At 33.0% G+C, this 25,502-nt stretch overlaps 1 protein-coding gene across 2 annotated transcripts in view; it reads right to left on the bottom strand.

The window, feature by feature from the left end:
* The window catches only part of LOC106881458 (uncharacterized), a 53,881-nt gene that overhangs the window by 19,137 nt on the left and 9,242 nt on the right, over positions 1-25,502 (bottom strand). For both annotated transcript variants that reach the window (XM_014931851.2, XM_014931850.2), the window contains exons 2-5: positions 22,404-22,680; positions 18,563-18,676; positions 15,620-15,763; positions 12,317-13,399 (exon numbers count right to left, since the gene is read on the bottom strand). In XM_014931851.2, the coding sequence (XP_014787337.1) occupies positions 12,317-13,399; positions 15,620-15,763; positions 18,563-18,676; positions 22,404-22,680 (1,618 nt within the window). The remainder of the gene's footprint in view (positions 1-12,316; positions 13,400-15,619; positions 15,764-18,562; positions 18,677-22,403; positions 22,681-25,502) is intronic.

The following is a 25,502-nucleotide window of genomic DNA, read 5'->3' on the forward strand; positions in this document are numbered from 1 at the left end:
ATGTAAACAAACATAAATTTGTTTTTAAGCATTGAAATATATTGCAGAACAAGTAGAGAGATATATTTTTTTCAACATATAAATACTGAACAGTATATGTATAAAGGATAAAATCCTTTTTTAAGAGCAGAAAAATTTGATGGCATATTTTTCTGCTCTTAAAAAGGATTTTATCCTTTATACATATACTGTTCAGTATTTACATGCTGAAAAAGAAATATCTTTCTACTACTTGTTATATATCATCATCATCATCATCATCGTTTAATGTCCGCTTTCCATGCTAGCATGGGTTGGACGATTTGACTGAGGACTGGTGAAACCGGATGGCAACACCAGGTTCCAGTCTGATTTGGCAGAGTTTCTACAGCTGGATGCCCTTCCTAACGCCAAGGATGCCCTTCATATATATATATATATATTGTAATTATTACCTCTGAGGTTCTGATTGCTATGAAACATATGTAGCCTGGATTCTATCTACTCCATTCCCTAATTTTGGATATGTATATATAAGCAAATTGTCTGTATCATTGTTCAGCAAGAAATTGCAGCAACCCTCATACGTTGTCTAACAATGGGAGAGTCCATGATGTATATATACATACAGACACACACACACACATATATATACACTCCACACACATAGACTATTTTTAGAAACTGATGAGGGAACCACTACATAGCTGATCAATATTTTTCATTGCTTAGACAGGAGGGAAGACAGTGCCCTTACCCTAACCCTTCCAGGGTTTCTGAGACTGGTGGGAGGGGACAAACTATTATCAAATTGATCACCGGACCTAAATGCTAAAGTCACACAGAGACCTGGTAGTGGTGTTAAACCAGACAACAATTTAAGTTTGTATACAAGTAGGCCGGTTAGAACAAATAGCAAACTACCACTTGGATGATTTCTATCCAATTTTTCTGATTTAACCAGTCCATCATCCTAGCTTAGTGCATTATCAAATGTGAAAGGGATGAAAAAGCAAAGCTAACCTGGTAGGATTTACCGGCCAGAAATACCAGGTAATTTACCTCCTAGAAATACCAGATAAATCTACTTCAAATCATAATCTATCACTTTGGGGAATGTATTCTAGATATAAAAAACAAAAGAGGGTGGTCACTACTGGAATAGCTTTGATCAAGTTTTGACTGATTAAGATTGGCCTGGGTTTAAACAACAATAACAGCTACCACTATTTCTAATGGTTGAGAAATTTCAGATGTAAGAACTTGGACAAAAGGTATAGCTACCAAAGAAAATAGTTGTGTAAATAAAATGAAACAAAATAGAAATAAAATATTGCTAAAATCATCAATTTTAATGGAAAATATATTATCAAATGAAAACAAACTCAGAGAAATATCAGTATAACTCAAGGAATATTATGAGAAGACAAATATGTAAATCATAAAGACAATGATATTCAAGAAAAAGTCAAGTTGAGCTAATCAGATAGAAAATATAACTAGACCATCATATTTAATACAAAAAAAAGTGTTGTTTTGAAGTCAGTCAAAATGTGGTAGAGTATAGCTAGATATTTGTTAGCTTTACACGTTTGTAATTTATTATAAAATTCAATTGGACTGGGACTTTCAGTTTCACCAGATGGCTTATTCACCAAGTCAACTGCCTACCTGAATTAACTATCAGGGGAAATTTAAAGCTCTTTAAAACTAAAGTTATAAATTTGACTCTACTTTCAATACCGAGTCTCCCCATTAGCAAATGTTCTGTTGCTATAAAACTTGCTATAAAATAATGTCCATAACCCTTTAGGATTCAGGTTACTTTGTCTAATGTATGCTTATTTATTCACATTGTTTTGAATTAATCATAAATAATTTTGTAGCTTCAAGATTTTGATGATGAGATTGGTTATTTTTTAGATTGACATTGTAATTTAGGTGTAAGAGATCTTGCCAGTTTGAACATAAAGCAGGTAGAACATTTTGGCGGGATATGACTGGGTTAAATGCTAAAAGGTTAAATGAACACTTTAATATTTTGTTTTAAAATATATAAATATGATATGGAAAATATTGAGTCATCGAAAGAACTTTGACAGACAAGAACAAAGCAAATTAAACAATCGATTAGTTAGTTGGATATTTAACCAACTGACAAATAATAAAGGAGTGAAATTAAACCAATGCGTGTGCTAATTATATTGGCTCTCCCTAGACCCAACAAAATCTTGATACAAATAACAGAAAAACAGTTTTACAAACAATATTTTCCCATGAAAATTCTGAATGCTTGAAAACAAATAAGAACAGATGGGAGATTCAGCTAATTTCAAACAAAACAATTTTCTAAAATGTCTTTTAATCACGTCATTAATATAAATTACATCTATCAGCTTAATAGTTACTTTTCCAGATAAATAACTATTCATCTCTGGTTATCTATGCTTGAAATTACAAGTAAGTAATATTGCAGAAGCCATATACTAATGTAGTGAGATATAGACAAGACATGAAATAGATACAAAAACTGTTTCTAATTTCTAACAATTGAGCAAAAAATCTACTTTGCATCCTTTTTTATAGATGATATTTAAATTATTTTACATAATAGAGATGCAGACGTGGCTGTGTGGATACACAGTTTGCTTCTTGACCATATGGTTTTAAGTTCTATTCAACTGCATGAAACCTCAGGCAATTGTCTTCTACTATAAACCCCAAAGTGACCAATACCTTGAACTGCAAGGAAGCCTGTTGTGTGTGTGTGAGTGTGTACATGTATGTTTGTACGTGTTGTGTGCATAAGTATTTATATTTCACAGCTTTTCTTGTCACTGCTTGAGTGAAACTGATGTAATTCTTACATTTTCCATTGACAATACTTCCCACTGCTCTGCACTTTGCAAGATTAGTGGAATGAAAAAAATCAGGTAAAGGTTAGTGACAGAAAGGGCATCTGGCTGTAAAATGCTGCTTCATTTAAGCCATCCATACTGACATGGAAAAGTGGACATAAAACAGAGAAACAATACAGCATAGTTTAGTATAAATTATCTCAATATTATTGAAAATATATGTGATCAGAGAATTTTTAAAATTGCAATCTTTAATATTCACTACAGTGTCACCATGCAATTTTTCTTGTTAATTTAATATCTAGAATATGCAAATTTTCATACCTACACACAAACAATATTGTATGTGTATCTAGTGGGTGTACCACTTCAGTATATAAGGTGAAGTCTATGTTTCACTGATGAGGTTTGATAAAACCAAAACATATCCAGAGCTCTCTTCTGTGTTTGTTGGAATGATCAAAATAATATTAGCCATAGACTAACATTATCTTACCTTCATCACATAATTATTTCTGATTAGAATTTAGATGCTTACTACATTATATATGTTAATACTACTTTGATTATTGTTTTTCGTGCAGATGGCCTCTCTGAGTATTTTCATTCAGTAATATGTTCTCTAAAATATTCTTCAGAGTTAAGTGACCATTTATATAATTTATGCAGGAACTTTTGAAAGGCTATTTCAAAATATCATCCGGCATACTAAAAGTTCTGCCAGAATTTTTAGCATGCTGGATGAAATGTTTAGCAGTATTTCATCTGTCTTCATACTCTGAATTCAAATTCTATTGAAGTCAACTTTGCCACTCATTCTTTTGGGGTCAATGAAGTAAGTACCAGTTTAGCACTGAGGTCAATGTAACCAACTAGTCCCCTCCCCAAAATTTCATGCTTTATGCCTATAGTGGAAAGGATTATTATTTGCGAATGGCCCAAGTGAATGGGCCTACTCCAAGCACGCGGCTCTAGATCAATGTCAGATTAAGAAGTGAGGGCACTTGCCCTAGAGGTTAGGGTGATTGCAGTTTTTGTGGGGTTTCCACAAGCAGCCCTTGGAAGACTCCCTCTTCTGGAGATTTTAATGGTTATGACTTTTATTGTTCTTTATTTACACATTCCAATTCCACTTGTTTTGTAGTCCTGTACTGTCCCCAATCTTCTATATGAACCCTCAGTGGTTAATAAGGATTATTATTATTATTATTATTATTATTATTATTGCTATTATTATCATTATTAAAGCAATGAGTTGGCAGAATTGTTAGCACATCACAAAAACTGTATTTCTTCTGGTTCTTTACCTTCTAAGTTCAAATCCCATGAAAGTCAACTTTTGGATTTCATCCCTTTGGGGTTTGGAGTTCATAAAATAAAGTACCCACCAAGTATTGGGTCAATGTAACTGACTAGCCCCCTACTCCCAAAATTGCAGCCTTGTGCCAAAATTAGAAAGAATTCTTCTTCTTCTTATTATTATTTTAGCTTTTTGTTAATTTTTATTAAAGAAAAAAAAATTGATGTAAGCTGAATTTTAAGACAAGTACGCTGTTTCAATAGGTAAAAAAAATACTTGCTAACAGAAGAACGTTGGCTACAAGAAGATTTTTAAGATTAAAAAATAATATTGAAAACAAAAACGAGCAAGGTTTGGTATAAATAATAGATAACAACACTGATGAAACAGAAGCTAGGGTAGACACAAACCTGGAAACAAAACAAAATGTAGAATTGCTAATATTGGACTACCATTGGAATTCCTTCAGTTTTTCTTTCAACAAAAGGTTTTTACAAAATATAGTAAAATAAACATGCAACAAAAAAAAAAAAAGGGATGACAGGCTACACGTGCATGTGTGTGCAAATATATGTATACATATACACACACATACATGTATATACATACATTTATATATTTATATATACATAGATGCACATATACACACGTATATACATACATATATATATATATATATATACGTATACACACACACACATATATACACATACAACACACACACATGTGTGCATGTGTGTGAATGTAAGGAAGCAGCAGTGGAGTATAACAGAGGATCCTGTGCACATACATTATTATTAGGGGGGAAAGTGTTACAGTAAGTGTTCATACTTAGACTGGCAGGTTTCCAGCAAGAAGACCGGTTGGAACATATAAAGGAGGTCAAGATGACCAAATGATTCATTCCAGATGGTCTGAGTGCAGTTCTTAGGATAAATGATTTAGTTATTTGGAAAACCACTATGACAGGTGCTTTATGGAAGTTAAATTGAATAATTAAAATTAACAAAAAATATGGCAAATTTTTTCGATTTGTTAGAAAAGAGAAATATCACTGTCCATGGGTTTTCAATATATATATATATATATATATATATATATATATAAGAGGAATAAAAAATATATACTTAATAACAACCACTTCTATGGTAGAGAGTGGTCAGATAAAGTTTAAAAAGACACCGACATAAAAACAATAATAAAAAACAAAAAAATACAGTTAGAAAACAACTTTCTAGACTTTTCCCAATGTTACAAAGCAGAAAATCTTATCACAACAAAAATTAATGCTATAATTTAGAAGCAGGGTGAAAAAAAAATTATGAATCTAAAATATGAAATAAGAGAAACAACAAAATGACCAAAACTTAAAGAAAATGGTTTAGAAAAGAATTTATAAGAGCAGACAATTAGACACTTGCATTTTTATTGAGGGCTCCCTCAAATGAGAAGAATAGGAGATCATCAATAATTTCTGATAACAATGCAGTATGTGCTTTCAATTATGTCCACTCCATGTCACTTTGGCATTTTCTGATATAACTTCAGACTGTCCAATGCCTTTAGAGTAGAATTACTAGATAAGAAGCCAGTCGTGTGTGTGTGTGTGTGTGTGTGTGTGTGTGCGTGTGCGTGTGCGTGTGTGTGTGTGTGTGTGTGTGTGTGAGTGTAATTTACATGTGTTATCACTAATACCACCTGAGCAACAAAATAGTGTTTCCTTACACTTTTTAGTAATCAAAAGCCCCTTAGTTTAACATATGTGGACCAATGTAATGAAAATATCTTATACATAAGGGTTACCAACAGGAAAATCTACCTCAAAAAGTTTCATCTAACCCAGTTTGATTTATGATGTGTTGTGCATTACATATATAATATTAAAAATCCATTTCAGCTGAGTTTACCAATCAGTTTCACAATGGCTATTAGATAACTGATACCAGATAACAGTGCAGTTAACTAACATTACATACTCTTCAGTGATGGATATTTATGAATTCTTAGAATATATTATATAAAGTACAACACAGCATGAATAGAAGTACTGGAATAAATATTAGAAAGCTATTATTTGTAATAAAGAACTTTATAAGAGAGTAAATATGTTCCTTTCATGCTTTTGATATGTAGAAACACATATGTATTAATTAATATTACAGGAAAGAGTATAAGATCAGTTCCTTACAGCCATTTCTGCCAAGAAGCAACGAAATCCTCCATGCTATCTCCATCTCTTCAGTGTTCTGTAGGGATGGGCAGATAAAGTTTGGATGATGAGTGTGCCTCTAGGTTTCTTCAGAGGGTCTAAATGGTTATGAGGGCTAATACATATAATAAACAATTAACAATAGGTATAATGTATTTGTCATTTGCTCCTATTCTTTCTGCCCTTTTTAATAATGACAAATGCATTGTACCTATTGTTAATTGTTTATTATATGTATTAGCCCTCATAACCATTTAGACCCTCTGAAGAAACCTAGAGGCACACTCATCATCCAAACTTTATCTGCCCATCCCTACAGAACACTGAAGAGATGAAGATAACATGGAGGATTTTGTTACCTCTTGGCAGAAATGGCCATAAGGAACTGATCTTATACTCTTTCCTGTAATATTAATTAATACATGTGTGTGTAACACATAGTTACTACATGTGTATGTGCTCTTCTAATACTTTCTAATACTTTTGAATAAATAGACACACTGGAATGTCTACCAGCTGATGTATTTTTTCTTATTTGCCATATAAATTAAGGGTAAACCACTTTTTACCCCTGCCAATATACGACTCTCAATTGCAAGATTGCCATGCAATAACCAGCATTTGAGTATGAATAATTGGGTACACTACCAGCAGCATATTGGATAGGTACTATCCCTTGGTTGGCTTCCCAAACTCTAACTCTCACAGAAATATATATATATATATATATATATATATATATATATATCAAATATATCTTTCCAATGCAGACCAACACCAACCTCTTTAGAGTCTGTTTGATCACACATATTGATTAATTCTTTCTCAATAATACTAACTGTACTGTTTTTTGCCATAAACTTCTATTCATATGTTATAAAATTTTCAAAAATACACCAACTCAGCAAAAAAGAAAAATACAGTATAAACAAGTAATTTATAGTTTCTGATATTTAGGAATTCTGAGATAATGAATATTTTTAACCATTTTGTATACTATGAGAATATTACAGGCCTTTTTAATTATGATTAACTATTGAAATTCCCAGACAATAATTAAGATACAAGTTTAAAAACCAAATAAATATTTGACCAAATATGTAAAAAAACAATGCCATGTAAATAGGCTAATCTGATGCTGGTAAACTATTTTAAAAAGAACTTATAATTTTCCTAGTGGGCCAACAATACCAAACACTATTTCAATATCATTATTATAAAATTAATAATTATCACAAAAAAGGTTTAAGTTCATAACCTTTTTTAATAAATACCCATGAGGAAAACACATGGAAACAGAATAGAATGTATTGAAAGTTTCAAATCTAAATTGGTAACATGATTAATTTGATTTGTAATATCAGCATAAGACTACTAATTTAGAAGATTAAATTAAATTGATCTCAGTGTTTTATTGATGCTTGATACTTTATTTTATTGAACTTGGAAGGATGAAAGTTGACCTCAGTGGGATTTGAAATCAGAATGCAAAGAACTACAAGTAAATACTGAAAAACACTAGCAGCCTGGTAACCAAACTACTTTGCATGTTAACTAATTTATGTTAACTTTTGTTATTCAAATTAGTTTTGTTTCTAGTTTTACTTTCCAAGGCAATTGAAGAAGAAAACATAACTCAATGATAAATATAGATCTTTGGAAATTTCATGCAAAAGTCACTCTATAAAAGAGGTGGTGTTTATTATAAGGTGCATTTAACCTTTAGCACATTGTAGGTGCATCATGTTATCATATGAGTTTTCTCCCCTGCAGTAACAGGGCAGTGGTAGGGGAAACAATTCTAGAGAAAATGCAGTGTGCTAAGGGTTAATAGTGAAATTGCTCAAAATTAAGCTCATAGCAACAGCAAACTAGCTAAAACTATCCACAGAGAAACAAACAAAACATAGACACCAAATGTTAGACGCACATACATATATAATATGAGAGTTTGAGTTATTTTAATTGGGAAATGAAACTTGCTACCAAATTCCTTTTACTGAGAATTTACCTCTTTACTTGTACCCATTTTAAATTTGATATGATCATAGTTCAATAAAACTAAATTGAAATATTTTGTGAGTAATGAATAAGAGACATTTTTGTTTTTTATTATTAGTTAACCCTCCAAAACTGTCCTTATCCACTTACTCAGTCTTGCTGCTACATACATACCAATGTAAAAACATCTCCAGTCATTTCAAACCAACAAGGTCACCAGCCCTTCCATAGCCCTTGAAATTGGTGGAACTCTGACCACTTAGCTGATTTAAAGTATCATAGGATTTATGGTGGTGGGTAGGTGTGATTAGGTAATGGTAAGTTGGTTTAGTATGTACAGAAATGGTAACAGAGTGAAAAATAAAAAGATACAATGGGTTAAAAATAATAAGCTATTGTCTATCAAAAAATAGTTATTTAATCTCATAATTAAAATAGAGTCCATGTTCCATGCTGGCATGGATTCAACCCACACCAGCACAGAACATAGAAATTAAATGATGGTGATGATAATGATGATTCTTATAATATTCAATATGAAAAGAAAACAAATCCTATGCTAATATCTTCATGTCTAAACTTTAGTTACTTGTGGCAAATTACATTTATTTGCATTACATTTTCTTTTAAAACATTCTTACCAAACTGGTTCAATAGTTGTACTGTATCCTGAATTAAGATATTTTACTTTTAAATTTCATTAAAAATGAAGATGCTTTATTTTGATATGTATCAATTTGTTTCTATGTATGTCTTTTCTTATCCAGCAAAGCTATTTGTAAATATGTATCTAAAATTTCAACAAAAATAACTAAATTAGAATTAGCCAGGTTTCAAATGCCGAAGAATATTCTGATGTAAAGATGTTTTAGGGCAAACAGGATTGCTGGTAAATAAAATAAGAGGAAAACTAAAATAAACCAACTAAAATAAGAGTTGTAGCACACTGGTAATTAACATGCACAGTTACTGGCAATGCAAAATTAATTATCAACAAAATGTTGAATGTATTTCATCAGGTACAAGAAAAACAAAACTGACTTCTGAATTATTCTAAGTTTCACAAAAGCTATTAATTTTAAACAAACACAAATGGATATAGTAAATAAAAACAAAATACAGAAACATGCAATGACATATCATTGTATTTCAGTGGTTAATGAAGCTGAAGAAAACATTTACTAAATAGAAATAGTTCATAATGAAAGTAAGTGTATTGCAGAATTAAAGGTTTTAGCAGAAAAATGTTTAGTGATAGAAGAGAGAAAAATGTAATTTTTCAAGTTTGCTCCTCTTGAAACTCAAAAACCAAAAATTCAACAGTAGATAGTACGAAAGAAGTACATAAAATTTATTAATATTTCATAATTATAATATAATTCAGCAGTTAAAATATAGAATTTATAGATATCTTCCCATCACAAGATAATCAATAACTTATATGATCAGATTAATTTAATTATCCTATGTTATTTATAAAATAAGACGACGACCTAATAAAATTAAAGACAAGAAATTTCATGAAAAACTGTTACTAAATTGAGAAATATTTTCCTCTTTTGATTATTCAAAATTCTAGTCAATACTCAGAAGCCAAGAAAAATGGTGTCATTAAAAGTGTCAATTATGCAAAACCCTAAATAACCATTAGGTTAGATTAAAAAACAAACAAACAAACAAAACAAGTAATATGTAAACAAATGAAGTAACCAAAACTTAAAGAGAAAGCATTGATATTTTATCAGTGGAAAGTGAGAAAATAAGACACTGATTTGTGAAGTCCTAATTTTGAAAAGGGAAATCTCAAAAATATTTGGCAGTATTTCAAGACTGTAAGGGAATTATATGTTCTACAACTGTTATTTAATATTTTATAATAACTATACAACAAATGCTATAATAAGACATGGCAGTGTAATAAGTTTGCTTCCCAGCCACTTGGCTTTGGGTTCAGTCCTACCATATGGCACCTTCATAATGTGTCAGTATCTTCTATTATAGTCCCAGGCTGACCAAAGCCTTGTGAGCAGATCTGGTAGACAAACTGAAAGAAACCTGTCATACGTGTGTATGTGTGTGCGCGCGTGCATGTGTGTGTATATATATATATATATATATATATATATATATATATATATGCATATGTATGTGTTACGATCTCCTTGCCATGACTTAATGCGTTAGTTGTAAACAAAGGTCACTGTCATGCAAGCAGTGTCCTACATTTCCAATCTTCCATGAAAACATGTCTGGTTACGGGAAATATTACCTTGCCTGGAAATAGGTAAGGATTGGCAACAGAAAAGGCAACTGGCTATAGAAAATTTGCTTCAACACATTCCATCTGACCCATGTGAGTACGGAAAAGTAGACATTATGATGATGATGATGAAGATGATGTGTAAATAGTAGATGTGTAAATTATTCGATGTTCCTTTTAACTACTGGCTTAATTGATAGGACCTCATTAACTATTGCATCACTAATGCTACATTGTGTCTATGGTCAACACAACTCACACAGGTCAGCTTATTTAATTATAAAAAGGTACATGGTGGACATAGTTAATCTTACATAGGCATCAGGGACACAGACAGTAACCCTTAAGTGCAGTGCACAAATTCTTCAATGAGCCTGGAATAGGAAATGAGAAAATGTATCCTCCTTTGAATGACTACATGGAGATGAGGTCTCTAGTGAGGTTCCATTGAACAGCCCCTGGGACAAGGATAAAGTATTCTTCTATTTCAGTGATATATTATCTATTTATTTTTTTGGAGGGGGGGGGGGCATGCTCGACAATAATCTTAAATCATCCATGGCCCACCCAATGTAAACTAAATAAAGCCAAAAACCAATAATGAAATATGAATTTAATTCAAATTAAAAAAAAATTCCCACCTTTATCCATAAACGATGAATACAAATATCAAATTAAGTAAAATTAAGTAACACAATGATGATCAAACTCTTGATTCAATATTTTTCTAACAAATTAAAGCGCATGATTACAAAAAACTCATGTTACAATGTTGTGCTAAATATGCAAATGTCACTGTGACCCACTAAGAATTTTGTGTGGATCACATCTGGTTTATAGCTCATCTAGTACATCACTGTTTTAATGCAACTTTGGAAGGCTATCAGAAGGATTGTTCCTGCTCATGGGTCATAGAATTAATCTATCAGCTGGCTTCCCCCACCACCACCACCACCCGACCTTGGGTGTCTTTAGTGGAGTCCATTCTGATGTAAACATTTGGGCCAGGTCTCCAGTCTGAAGAAGACTTCTTCCTTTCAATCTTGGAAGCCCTGAACAAAGTCATGAGTACTGTCCCTCCCACACTGACTAAATCCTTAACTTAATGAGAAAAAGAAAAAAATGTTATAGTAAGGGATTGATTACAGATTATTAGAATAATATATTTTTAAGGATGAACTAAATAATAAATATTTTTCATGCCAGAATAATTTTTCAAATATTAGAGACATAAGACAGTAAAATTTTCTTAATAATTCATATCATATAAATCCATTCTTGAAAGAGCCTATAATGTAACCAAAAAAAAAAGAAAAAAAAAAGAGTGAAATTTAGGAAATGATTATGAAGAACATATCACAAAAGAGCCAAACAACAATAAAAGTTCCTTTTAGCAGCTAAGATTTACGGTAAGACAAACTTTGTAAAAATTCTTCAAACATATTTTATAAAGGAAATCAAAATAAAACATGGAGTACATTGAAAATTAATCTAAAACACCCAGTTTAATGGAAGACAGTGACAATCCTCTTTTCCAGCATTGTTTGGTACTATTCAAAATAAAAGGAATCAAATATAATGTATACACAAAAAAAAAAAATTAATAGGAATCAATTAAATATATGTAAATGTTCTTTCTGCCAATCTAAGTATGATGTTTTTGAAGTAAAGAAGAAGAAAGAGAAGAAAGAGGTTAGAGCAGTTAGTACCTGGTGCATACTGATAACCTTGAGCTGTGTTGGCAGCCAAATTACTGTAGTCTGAATTTTGGTCTGTGTACATGTAATCATTGGGGTAGTCACCCCAATTGTAAGCCTGTGCTGTATTCTGGACATAGTTGACACCATCTTGGTTAATACCAGAATTTTGAGGTTGAAGAACAGGATAACCATTATTATAAGTAGCAGCTACCTTTTGTTGGTAAGCATAGTTATTTCCCGAATAACCATACAAGTTCTGTTTCTGAGGAAACTGACTATTGTCTGAAATATACTGACTGTCCATATAATTCTGGTTAGCAGTTTGATAGCGCTGTCTTGATCTTTGTGGTAACTGAACTTGATTATTAGCTCCAGAAAGCAACTCCTCTTGAGAATCACCATTGAGTCTATTGTAAGACTTTGGTTGGTTTATAGCAAACTTTTGATTTTCTTCAGCAATCAGACCAGATGGTTTATGTCCTGATCCTACAAAACCTTGATTATCAACTTGGTTTATGCCTAACTGCTGGTGTTGGCTTGGGTAATTTGATATGAAATTTCTATTGCCAACATACTGAGGGTTCACATCAGGATGTTTTTGATATTGTGATAGCTGATTTTGATTCCATATTCTATTTGAAGAAGCTGAATTTGCTCTGTGTCTGTCAGTCTCTCGTGATGAAGGCTGAATTATATCTTCACTGAGAGAGAGTTTCTTTGAATTTCCATCATTTTCTTGAAGTAAATCCTTAGAGCCATCACTTTTAACCCAACCTTGATTCATGTTGGTGTTATGATTAGAAAATTGTTGTCCTTTACCTCTCTGAGCAACAGGTGGATTTGAAGTTGCAAATTCTTTTGGATTGAGTAATGCTTCTTTTGGTTTGTCCTTTTTTATCATAGTTTCAGTATTATACTTAGCTATTGGTAACTGACCTTTCTGTTTTAATAGTTTATTACTGCTTTCATCATGCTGAGATACACTAGGACCGACTGGTTTCAATTTTATTTTTCTGAACTTAGCAGTAGGCATTTTCTTGGGATTAGCATCCACTTGGTAAAGAATTTCATTTTGACTTCCATCTTTGAATGCTGAACAAATCATCGAAAAATTTCATGTTAATGCCAAGATAAATAAACAAGACATTTGTTAAACTATAAGTACCGCCTTTGCTTCAAAGCAGCAAAACAATTTCAAATAACACTGAATAACTCTTCGCAATTGACAAAACTGTATGCTTTTATTTTAATATAAGTACAAAGAAAAAAATATTACCACAAAATGAACATTCAGAAATATAATTTAGAAATTAATATTGATAAAACTCAAAATAATTTAGTATATCACAGAGGATGATTCATAAACAATTTTGAAATAAATCATTTTAAAGTGATATGAACCATTTTATGGTATTAGCTTTCTTTTTATTTTCATTTCATTTTCTAATCTTAAGAGACAAAACATATCTAACATCTACTATGAATTCAATCTCTAAAACAACCTTCAAAGTTTTATAAAAAGTGCTTTAAAAACATAGGGTTGTTTTAAATACAAATTATGAAATTTGTAACTTTTTAATGATCAAAGAATTCAGTTTAATAGTTGGGGTGTAGAGGAAATTTTTAAAAATTTTAGCTATAAGTTTAAAGCTGAAAGGAACATACCATATGCAAGAAAATAGTCTATAATCCAACTAATTTGATTACTTCTTAAAGCTTAAGGTCTTTTTAGAGTTAATTTTCTCAACAGTAGTACAGTGCATGAACATATTTTAACAGAGTCAAAGCAAAATTGATTCTGGCATGAGGCACTGATATTTAAAAAAATATTATATAGCTCTTTACTATCAGTGTCAACTCCACTACTAGGCGTAAGTAATGTAAGCAAATAGATAACTATAAATGAAATATATATGGCATATGTCATGTGAGTTACAGCTTGGTCCTGTAAATATAACATGAGCTATTATTTGTAAATATCAAAAATGATATGTTATGAGGATAATTTAAATTTTATTACTAGTTAGGATTTGCAAAGAAATATATCTACTTATTTGATATAATTTAAGAGCTTCATTACAGAAAATTGTACCTCGTTTGTTATATTGAATTTTATTGCATTAAAATGTAGTAATTTATTTTGCATCTCAAACATATCATTAAACTTACTTAATGTAATTATTTTATTGCAGTAGTTGAAAAATAGAATATTATAATAATTGTGCTTTTTACATAAAAGTGAAGCCTGAGAATTTTAGATGAGATGAAATTTGGAGTTGTAACATTCACATCATTGTTAAAAGCATAAGCAATATAATCAGAAGGAAACAGTTTCATCTGGAAATTAAAACTAGATGACAGACTTTAAAAAGAAAGGGATGAGGATTAAAGCAATTCAAGGTGGTTATTTTTTTTTTTTTGTATGAATAATAATTTATCAAGGATACAAATAACAGAAGGAATTTATTAAAAATAAATTAAAATAAAGATAAAAACAATATTTGAAGAAATAAATATATAAGGAAAAATGAGATAAATGGTATCTAAAATTGAAATATTACAGTCTTCAATTTGGATCATGATATCACTTATGTTATTGATTATAACATATGATCTTGGAGCAGGACATGAGAGGAAGTGATGAAAGTTAGATCTATTGATGAGCCTTACACAGAAGATGAAACTAAACTGAGAAAAGTAGTGATATGTTGTACTACAGACTTATGTAGTTCATGAGAAAAAAACAAACTGATGTTTAAAATACGATCATGATGATGATAGTAATGATGCTGACAAGATGGATTTGTAAACTACATAAAGAAGTAGGAATTGTAGAAATTAAGATATATTTGAAACTAAATTTACAAAAATATACATTTGGTTGTAAATTTAAAAAAAAAAATTAATCATAATTTCTGAAGGGAGGGATGAAGAAGAAAAATAAAATTTTTCAAAATAATTATAATAATGATTCCTTTACTTGCCACAAGGGCACAAAATAATAATAATAACATTTAAATACAAATACTGAAAGAGGAAATGGAAGATAGTTATAACCAGTGGTTCTGTTACATTCTCAGAATGCATCAGCATGCAACATTCCATTTTAAGTTCAAATTAAAGTTAAAAAAATAAGAAAACAAACAAAATATTTACAATATATAACAATAAAAAACAAACAGTTTTAGAGAATGATAAAAGGAAAAAATGAATAAATAAAAAAAGTAACATGATACGAGAAAGCACTTTGACATTAGTTTAGCTAAACTAAGGCAAAAATGAAGAGGCAAAAATAAGAAAGAAAATATTTACCATTAGAAGAACATCCAAACTCATCTGAACCATCACCACATTGAGGTATTCCATCACAAACATTTGCCAGTTCAATGCATTCTACACCAATACTCTTAGAACCTCTTTCCTCACACTCAAAATGATGTTTGTCACATTGTCTTCCTAAAAATATAAGCAATAATAATATAACTTTTCATCATTAGCAAAAATATTCTCCTGTAAAATGTAACTGGTTAAAATGTATTTTGCTCAACCAAATATAAATCTATTTTCAATTTTAAGTTTATTTCACCCATTAAGTCAATTAACAAAGAATTTCTACCAGAGGAAAAAAAAATGTCTATTTCAGTGTTTCTCACAGAGAAGGGGCCAGCCCCTATCTGTGAGTGAATGTTGGGGTTCAAGAAGATAGAGAAAGAAGCTGATTAATTGCCATTATTATCATTTTTAATATCCATTTTCTATATTAGCATGGGCTGGATGATTTGACAGGAACCAACATGCCAGTTGACTGCACCAAGCTCCAATATTTGCTTTAGCAGGGTTTATATGGCTGGATGCCCTTCCTAATGTCAACTGCTTCACAGAGTGTAGTGAGTGCCTTTTGCATGGCACCAACACAAGTGAAGTCCACAAGTAATTTTCAAGACAAGACCCCTCAACTGGGGGAAGGGGTATTAATGAAGGTAGTTTTATGCCAGGTAATGAGAAGTTAAAAAAAAATTATAGAGGGACAGAAACAAGTGCAGTAGAGGAGATAGTTTTAAACTTTTAAAACTTGTCCAGCCTCACAGTGAAGGAAGACCAATAATATGAATGTAGAACTGGCAAAGTCATTAGAGCTGCAGAGTATTTGCTCCAACTTTCTGAGTTTAAATAGAACCAAGGTCAACCTTGCTTTGCTTTTTTTCCAGAGTCAATGGAAAAGTACCAGTCTAGAACTGTTAAGGTGTTGGGTGAGAAACCTTATGGTATTTCTTCCAGTCTTTTGCATTCTGAATTCAAATCCTGACACAGCCTACATGAAAACTAGACTTAATTCATTACCTGCTCTAACACCCCCAACCTGGCCCCTTGGGTGCCTTTAGTGGAGTCCACTCTATTGCAAGCATTTAGGCCAGGTGCCCACTTTGAAGATACCTTCCTCCCTCCTTCCCACTAGTCTTGAAGAGCCCTGTAAAGTATCATGGATACTACCTTCCTAATTAAAAGACTAAAACAAACAAAAAAAAACTTTGTTGTGTCTAGGGAAGGTCATTATGCCAATATTAATAACACACACTGGTTCAATTCCACTCCTTCATTATCAGTCAATTGGTTAAATATCCAATTAACTAATCGATTGTCTGATTTTTTTTTTTTTTTTGTCCAAATCTCTTTCGTTGCTATTTCCAACCTTTTCAATGACATTTCTCTTAGTTAATGAACTCTATTTTGTCTTCTCATCATAAAAAGAGGAGTGGGCAAAAAATTTCATTAACATCTTGGTAGGTGGCTAGGGTTGGTATTTGACAGTTTGAGAACCATTAATCTACTACATGCTGTGATAGGTGCATGATTAAAAAATAACACACACATTCACTTTTCAATGTGAGCAGTGATATGTATTTTGTAACAGCCACATAACAATCTAACTATTATTTAACTGTAGAAGAGTAACAGTGAATATTTTTCAGCCAAATAGGCACAATATAATGAGTCATAAGTTCAACCATACTTGTTTAACTAATCACAATGGTGTCTTCAAAGTGACCTAGATAAAAACAAGTTTATTCAAACTAGCAGCAGAAAATTAAGATATTTTGGAAAGATTGGACTGTAACTTAAGATAGCCAAGATAAATATGAATTTATGATGTTAGACAGAAAATAATATAGGATCTGAGAGAACTGTGATTAATAAGGAACCAATTCAGAGCAGATATTGTTTCCGATATTAAAAACAGAAATGTATTTGCAGTTAAGTTCAGTCATTTCTAGAATCTTTATAGTTTAATTTGTTTTTATTGAAGTTCTTTTCTACAATCGCAGAGAGATAAGGATGTAACATCGTTACAGATATTCTTGTTGCCAGTAATGAAAAAATCTAATCATACAGTGGTATACAAACTATAATGAACTTCAGAAGACAATAAGACATTACAAGCCAGCTAAAAAGTATCTTCTCCATACTTAAATCTCTAACTATCTGCTGGTAGGCCTTTATTGGTACCTTAAGGAAAACAGTGAAGATTCTAGAAAAACCAAAATCAAGGAAATTAAAAAGAATATTCCAAGATTTGAGGAACTCTAAATAATAATGTTGTGTCAACTGCAGATAAACATGAAAGCTAATTAACAATCTTACAAATGTTACAGAATATTTTGCCCTTATAGACCAAGAAAATACCTGTAAGACCACTAACCACACCAAAAGAGTTTCATAAGTCCACATATTACATCAGGAGGGTTTCATAAGAACACTAACCAAGCCAGGAAAGTCCTACAATGCTGCTAATCAAACCAGGAAAGTCCTATAAAACTACTAATTAGATCAGGAAAATCCCATAAAACTGCTAATCAGCCATTCTGTCTAAGAATAAAGATATTTATTGAACCAATGTGAGTATCACTACATAGCCATTCGATCTGTTAGAAATAGCAGCACATGTCCCTCTTTATCCCCTACCGTCTTGAAAAGAAAGAGATACACTGAAAAATGTAGTCTTTGATCTGCAATGCCTGAGAGAAGACTAGGATGGTCATGAATGGAAGCAACTGTTTATCATAAGTCTGCTCAGTCAGAAATGACCAGGGGCTAAATAACAAAAAACAGTGATAACTACAATAAAAATAAAAAAGACCGATATTTAAAAAGCAAACAAATTATGGTAATTTTTCTTTCGTTCCAAGAAATTATTCCCTATAAATATTTCAAGTCATGAATCTTGATAGCAAAATTGAATTGAAAAGAGATACTCACTGCAAATTCCATATTTGATGATATAGCCCTCCTGACACCTACATTTCCCTTGGATACATTCTGCATGTCTGTCTTCACATTTATCTGCTGGTGTACACACATCATCAAGAGACACTAAAATAGAAATATTGCACAAATCCATTTTAATTAAAAATGTAAAAATGGCAGTGTGGTGTATAAAACACTAAATGGGGATATCAATAAATATGGTGTATAAAAAATATTTATATCAAATTAAACATACATTAAATAGTGACATGAATAAATATAGTGTATAAAAAAACACCATGTCCACCAAACTGAACATAAGCAAAACAGGAAAAACAAAACATAACAAGAAAAGAACAATATAAATGCTTGTTTTTCTTGTAATATAAATAATTTAGGATGGAAGAAAGAGAGGCCATAGCCTTTTTCAAGTTTTCTTACTGTGAGGAAGTTGACAGCCTTTATACATCCTGATGTGAGGTGATTGAAGTAACTGTGTATGGTAGAACAAGAGATAACTTCTGCATAATGTGGTTTTATTTGCAATTAAATGAGGTTTTGAGGGAGCCTCTCTGTGGACAGTCAATCTGTTAGAGATCACAACCAAATCTCCCTTAAAGCATATGCTATTATTTTAAGAGAGGATACACGAGATCAGACAGGGTAGCTTTTTCAAGAAATAAGCTCATCATCTGTTGTCCATGCTGCCATGGGTTGGACGGTTTGACTGGGCTCGCATGCTAGAAGGTTGTACCAGTCTGATTTGGCATGGTTTTCTACGGCTGGACGCCCTTCCTAATGCCAACCACTCTGAGAGTGTAATGGGTGCTTTCACGTGCCATTTGCAAGACACAAGGGTGTGTTTACGTGCCAATTTGTGTGACACTGGTATCTGCCATGACTGCGATTTTGCTTGGCTTGATGGGTCTTCCCAAGCACAACATAATGCCAAAGGTCTTTGTCATTGCCTTCGTGAAACCCAACACTCAAAGGGAACTCAGCCAACTTGCCTCTGGGAAGCCGAACACTCAAAAGGAACTCAGCCACTTTGCTTCCATCAGGCCCAACACTTGAAAGGAACTCAGCCACTTTGCGTCCGTGAAGCCCAAAGTTCAAAAGATGATCTTCACATGCCACTAGCACGGGTGCATTTGGCTTGACAAGTCCTCTCAAGCACAGCATATCACTAAGGCCTCAGTCATCAGTCACTGCCTCTGTGAAGCTTAAAGTTCGAAGGTCATGCTTCACCACCTCGTCTTCCTGGGTCTACGTCTACCACAGGTTCACCCCACAGTTAGAGACTGACACTTATTTACACAGCTGTCCTCATCCATATACATCACATAACCATACCAGCACAGTCGTTTCTCTTGTACACCACATCTGGTTCTTCTTATGCCTAACTTTTCTCTCATGATACTTACACTCTGTTGAACATGCACACTGACATTGCACATCAAGTGAAGCTGAGTGGCTTCATTTCTTTCAAGCCTACACATGTCCTCGGCTGTCATGGCCCATATTTCACTGCCATCCAGCATAGCTGTTCGCACACAGGCATCAAACAATCTCCTTTCACTTTGAGAGAGAGGCCCTTTGTTGCTAGCAGAGGTAGGAGCTATCTGAACTTTGCCCAGCCTAATCTTATTCTCACAGCTACGCTCTTGGACCATCCACCTCCACTACTAACTTGGTCACCTAGATAATGGAAGCGATCTACTACCTCTAGCTTGCCCCACTGGTAGTTGATGGAATCTATTTTCAGCGCATTTTCAGCATTTATTGTACCTGTGCACCGTCCACATACAAAATTTAGTTTCCCTGTTAACCTTCTTCTGATGTTGCTGCACCTTTTATGTGTCCAAAGCTTACACCAAGTGCATCTGATGAAGTTTCTACCTACACCTTTTCTACAGATTAAGCAGGGCCATCTACCAGAAGGGATTTGCGATTTGTCTACCTTCCTACTTACTATGACTTTGGTTTTTGCTAGGTTAACTCTAAGGCCCTTTGATTCTAGACCCTGCTTCCATATCTGGAACTTCTCTAGTTCAGGTAGTGATTCAGCTATAAGACCAAGGTCGTCAGCATAGAGGAGCTCCCAAGGGCAGCCTGTCTTGAATTCCTGTTATTGCTTGAAGGACTATGGTGAACCCCTACTTGTATCCTGAATTCTTTGCTGTACTTGTTGCCCACCCTCACCTTACTGATAGTATCCCTGTACAAGGCAGGTATTTCTCCTGAAGTTGCCTTACCAGAAATCTAGCATCATTGGTGCTTCTATCTGATGCAAAACCAAACTGCATCTCATCTAGACTAATTCTCTACCTAATTAGCTATGACTCTCTCTGCAATTTTGATAACCTGATCCAACAATTTGATACCTCTGTAATTATTTCTATCTAAGGTATTACCTTTACCTTTTCAGCAGTTGACTATGGTGCTGCTACACCAGTCATTGGGTATGACTCCTTCATGAGCCATCTGATTTACAATATGGGTGACTAGACCATAACCCACACCACCAGATATTTTAAGCATCTCAGTAGTGATTCCTGATGGGCTAGGGGTTTTCCCTGTCTTGATATCCTTAATTGCTTTTTCTACCAGGGTACTGTTGATTAGGGTAGCTGGTTCCTCAATTGGCAAACTCTCCTCTTCCCATTAATTCTCTATGTTCAGCAGTCTTTCATAATGGTATCTCCAAGCCTCTTTCTTTGCAGACTCATTAAAAGCAAGTGCACCATCATCCATGCAGACACATTTCTCTCCTATGACATCACAATTTTCTCTCACACACTGTCTTGCAATCCAAAATACTTCAGTTCTTTGGTCCTCACGATGCTGAACATAGGCAAAACTTCTTTTCTGATGCATTTTATCAAACAGGGGAGCAGATGAAAGGTACAGTTAAGTAGGTGTACACAAGGAAACTAATGTGAGACTAGATACTGCAAAGTATTTTCAGTCAGCATACTTTTTTATTCCCATTGGCGATACACACACACATACTCATATATATATGTATGCTGCAGTTTGGAGCAAAATTCTAGCACAAAGGTTCTTAACTAAAATCATGACAGAAATTTTATATTTAAATATGAACACTTTAAAACAGACAGTTTTGTATCATGGAATCTATCAGATGTAGATAGGTATCAAAAGGGTTAAGAGAGGGCCTTGACAATTCCTTGAGAATGTTGTATAAATGCAAAAAAAAAAAAAAAAAACAGTAGCAGAATTGTTAGCACACCAGGCAAAATACTTAGCAGCATTTTATCTGTCTTTATGCTGAGTTCAAGTTCTGCCATGGTTAACTTCACCTTTCATCCTTTCAGAGTCAATAAAATAAGTACCAGTTGAGCACTGGGGTCAATATAATTGACTTACCTCCTCCCCCAAATTTGCTGGACTCGTGCCAAAATTTGAAACCAATCATCATCATCATCATTTAACATGTGTTGTCCATGCTGGCATGGGTTGGATGGTGTGACCAGAGCTAGCAAGCCAGGGGGCTGCACCAGATTCCAGTCTGATTGGACCTGGTTTCTATGGCTGGATGCCTTTCCTAATGCCAACCACTTTGCAAAGTGTGCTGGATGCTTTTATGTGGCACTACACAGGCACTTTTATGTGACACTGCACAGGTGCTTTTACATAGCACCACATGAGCACTTTATGTGGCACCACATGGGCACTTTTACATGGCACTGCATGGGTACTGCACAAACACTTTTACGTGGCTCCGCACAAGCGCTTTTATGTGCCACTGCATGGGTGCTTTTACGTAGCATGCAAAAGTACATAGAATAAAGAAAGAAAACTATAGCAAAATATATAAACATTTGGTTACCTATTTTTGTTCTTTTTTTCAAAGTAGTAGGCTGGAATGTAGTAGGGGTTGTTGTTGTTGTTGTTGTAGTTGTGGTACTTTGTACTATAGAGTCCTTTGAAGAGCCTTGGTTATCGAGGCCTGCCAGCTCACTTTCATGTTTGATTGCAAGGTGTGCGTGAGATGTCTCCACTTTATCTTTCATTTGCTGGAAATTCATGGAGATGTAACTGTTGTGTGGGGCAAAAACACAAACACTTGGATTTCCGCAGTCAAAAAGGTAACAGCTGTAATCCTTCTGCAAAATTATAGTATGAAAAAAAATTAAATAAAGCAATTTTCATGAAGAACAATTTAATCTCAGAAGAATAAAGGAAATGTATTTTGTTTTAAGGTGGTTTTTAATAAAATCTACCATATCATATCAGCAGTAATAGTGAAACTGTTGCTACCACCACCACCACCACTACCATAGCCAGTAACAACAATAGTGAATCTATCACATCACAATCATCATCAGTAGCAACAATAAAAGTTTTCCTTTTTTATCATCATTAATAAAGTATTTCTCTTTATTTCTCTCAGTCTTCCTTTATTGTCTATTTACTTGATGTTTTTTTTTTTTACTTTACTCCAGTTTACAACATACGACCAGTTAATTCTTTCTTATGAAATAATAACACAACTCTTTTCCATATTAATTAAGCTGGCATTAATGAAGAATTAGTTTTCTCATAAAATATAGATACTTTAAATCATGAAACAAGAGGGTTGTTATCAAAAGGGTTAATCCTTATCGTTCATTTTTCCCAATTTCATCTCTATAGCTTACTTGTCAAAAACAATTAGCAAATGACTTGTCAATGGATCCAAACTCTATTCCACTTGAAATGTGTTCGCATGCCTGTGCATAAAAACCCTCCTTCACATTTTCTTTTTATTGTAATTGGAAAAAAAAAACCTCTCAATGTTCATTTTCTTAATTTCCTATTTTTTTAACACAGCAATAAACTATCACAAGTATGTCATTCAACAGGTCTCAATAACTAACAATAAAGACTTGTAATAAAAACCATAGAATATGTAATTACAAAAGGTGAATGGAATTGGGTAGGATCCAATAATATTAAGACAAGTTGAACTTTTTTTCTGTGCTTAAAAATAATAACAATACAAGCAATGAATTAGAATGATGTAAAATGACAGTAAATGCATAAACTAATCACAATTCAGACATTGTGAGTTATATTGTCAATTCAAAGACATTTGTTTCATGATCAGTCCCAGAGATGAAAGGAATGACAATGAAATATAAGGAAAGCAAAGGTATCAACCTCTATTTACTTGTGAAACCATTGAAAAATCTAACATATAACCTGAGCACATAACTAATAAATATAAGAACTTAAAAGAATATACTCCAGAAACCTTCTGTTATTATAAAAAGTAGACATGAAATATTTTGTGATCAGATTTATTTTGAATCTCAGAATCTGTTGTTTTTTATGACCACTCAATTATTAAGCCACAAATCTTTACAAAACTTGAATAATCAATTGGAGAGATACTTAATAAACCATGTAGCTGGTTAACACAACAGTCAAATATATCTTTATTGTCTTATCAATATATAGTATTTCATAAGGCGGTGAGCTTGCAGAAATGTTAGCCTGCCAGCGAAATGCTTCGCGGTATTGCATCTGTCTTTACATTCTGAGTTCAAATTCCGCTGAAGTCGACTTTGTCTGTCATTCTTTCAGGGTTGATAAATTAAGTACCAGTTGCATACTGGGGTTGATCTAATCGACTGGCCCCTCCCCCAAAATTTCTGGCATTGTGCCTAGAGTAGAAAAGAATATATGGTATTTCATGATTTTGGCACTGTTCCACAGGCTGGATGTTCTTTCTGTAACCAACCACTTTTCGCAAAAGATGACAAAGGAACACAAGAAATAGTGAGATGTGTTGGAGAAGACCTGCCCAACACCTGTAAGCATGGTAAGGAATATGTAAAATTGATGAAGATGATGATGCCCGTCTTATATCATGGAATCACATGTCACTATTTCTTTCTTAACTAGCATGAAAAATACAGATAGAATGGTTATTGAAAAAAAAAATGTGTTTTTAACTGAATTTAAATAACTTAATTTTAAGTGGGAGTATGGTCTATTAATTAAATTCTATCACTGATGAAATAACTAAAATGTATTTAGTAGATTATAAAGTCTGATATTGAACTTTCCTATAGCTGATTTATATTTGAGGGATTTAACATAATGAAACATGTAGCCAATCATTATCATCATCATCCTTTAATGTTTGTTTTCTATGCTGGGGCATGCATTGGGTGTTTTGACCAGAGCAGGTAATCCAGGGAACTGTACCAGGTTCCAGTCTGATTTGGCTTGGTTTCTATGGCTGGAGTGGCACCAGCACAAGCACTTGTAACTGGCACTGACACGAGTGCTTTTTATTTGGCACTGACACAGAACTCTTGCAGGCCAATCCCCTTTATCAGGAGGAGCAGCATTAACACTTCTGCTGTGGAGGATGGGTCTTCTTGAGTACAAGGCAAGTCATTAATGAGCCAGTAGTTTATTACCCATGTGATATAGGTGTACTTAATTAGAACTAATCAAAGCCTCTACAGAATAAAACTTCTATTAGTATACAACCAAGTTCTATGACATAGCTATTACTTTCTCACAATGGATCAATTACAACTTCTGTCATAAAATATATTATTTTGCCATTTTTGCTTTCACTAACAAGACAATAGACAATATTGTGAGCGATAGTAGAAAGTCTTGACCTGTTACAATTAGTAGTTATCAAATCTTACCCTATCATCTTAAAAAGAGACACATTTAATAATGTAGTCATATATATATATATATATATATATATATATTGTATTTAAAAAATGGGGTGGTCAGGACTGGAAGGCCAGTGACTACAGGTCTGCTTAATCAGGACTGACACAGAGCTAAACAATAACGTAATATTGTTGGGATATGACAAACAGCGTATAATTTTATTCTCCAAAATTATCTTCAATTATGATAATTTAACCTTTTTATTATAAAATTTAATTCTAATTTTTCTTACAATTCATAA

The sequence above is a fragment of the Octopus bimaculoides genome, chromosome 6, assembly GCF_001194135.2.
Source record: "Octopus bimaculoides isolate UCB-OBI-ISO-001 chromosome 6, ASM119413v2, whole genome shotgun sequence".
NCBI classification, from domain to species: Eukaryota; Metazoa; Mollusca; class Cephalopoda; order Octopoda; family Octopodidae; genus Octopus; species Octopus bimaculoides.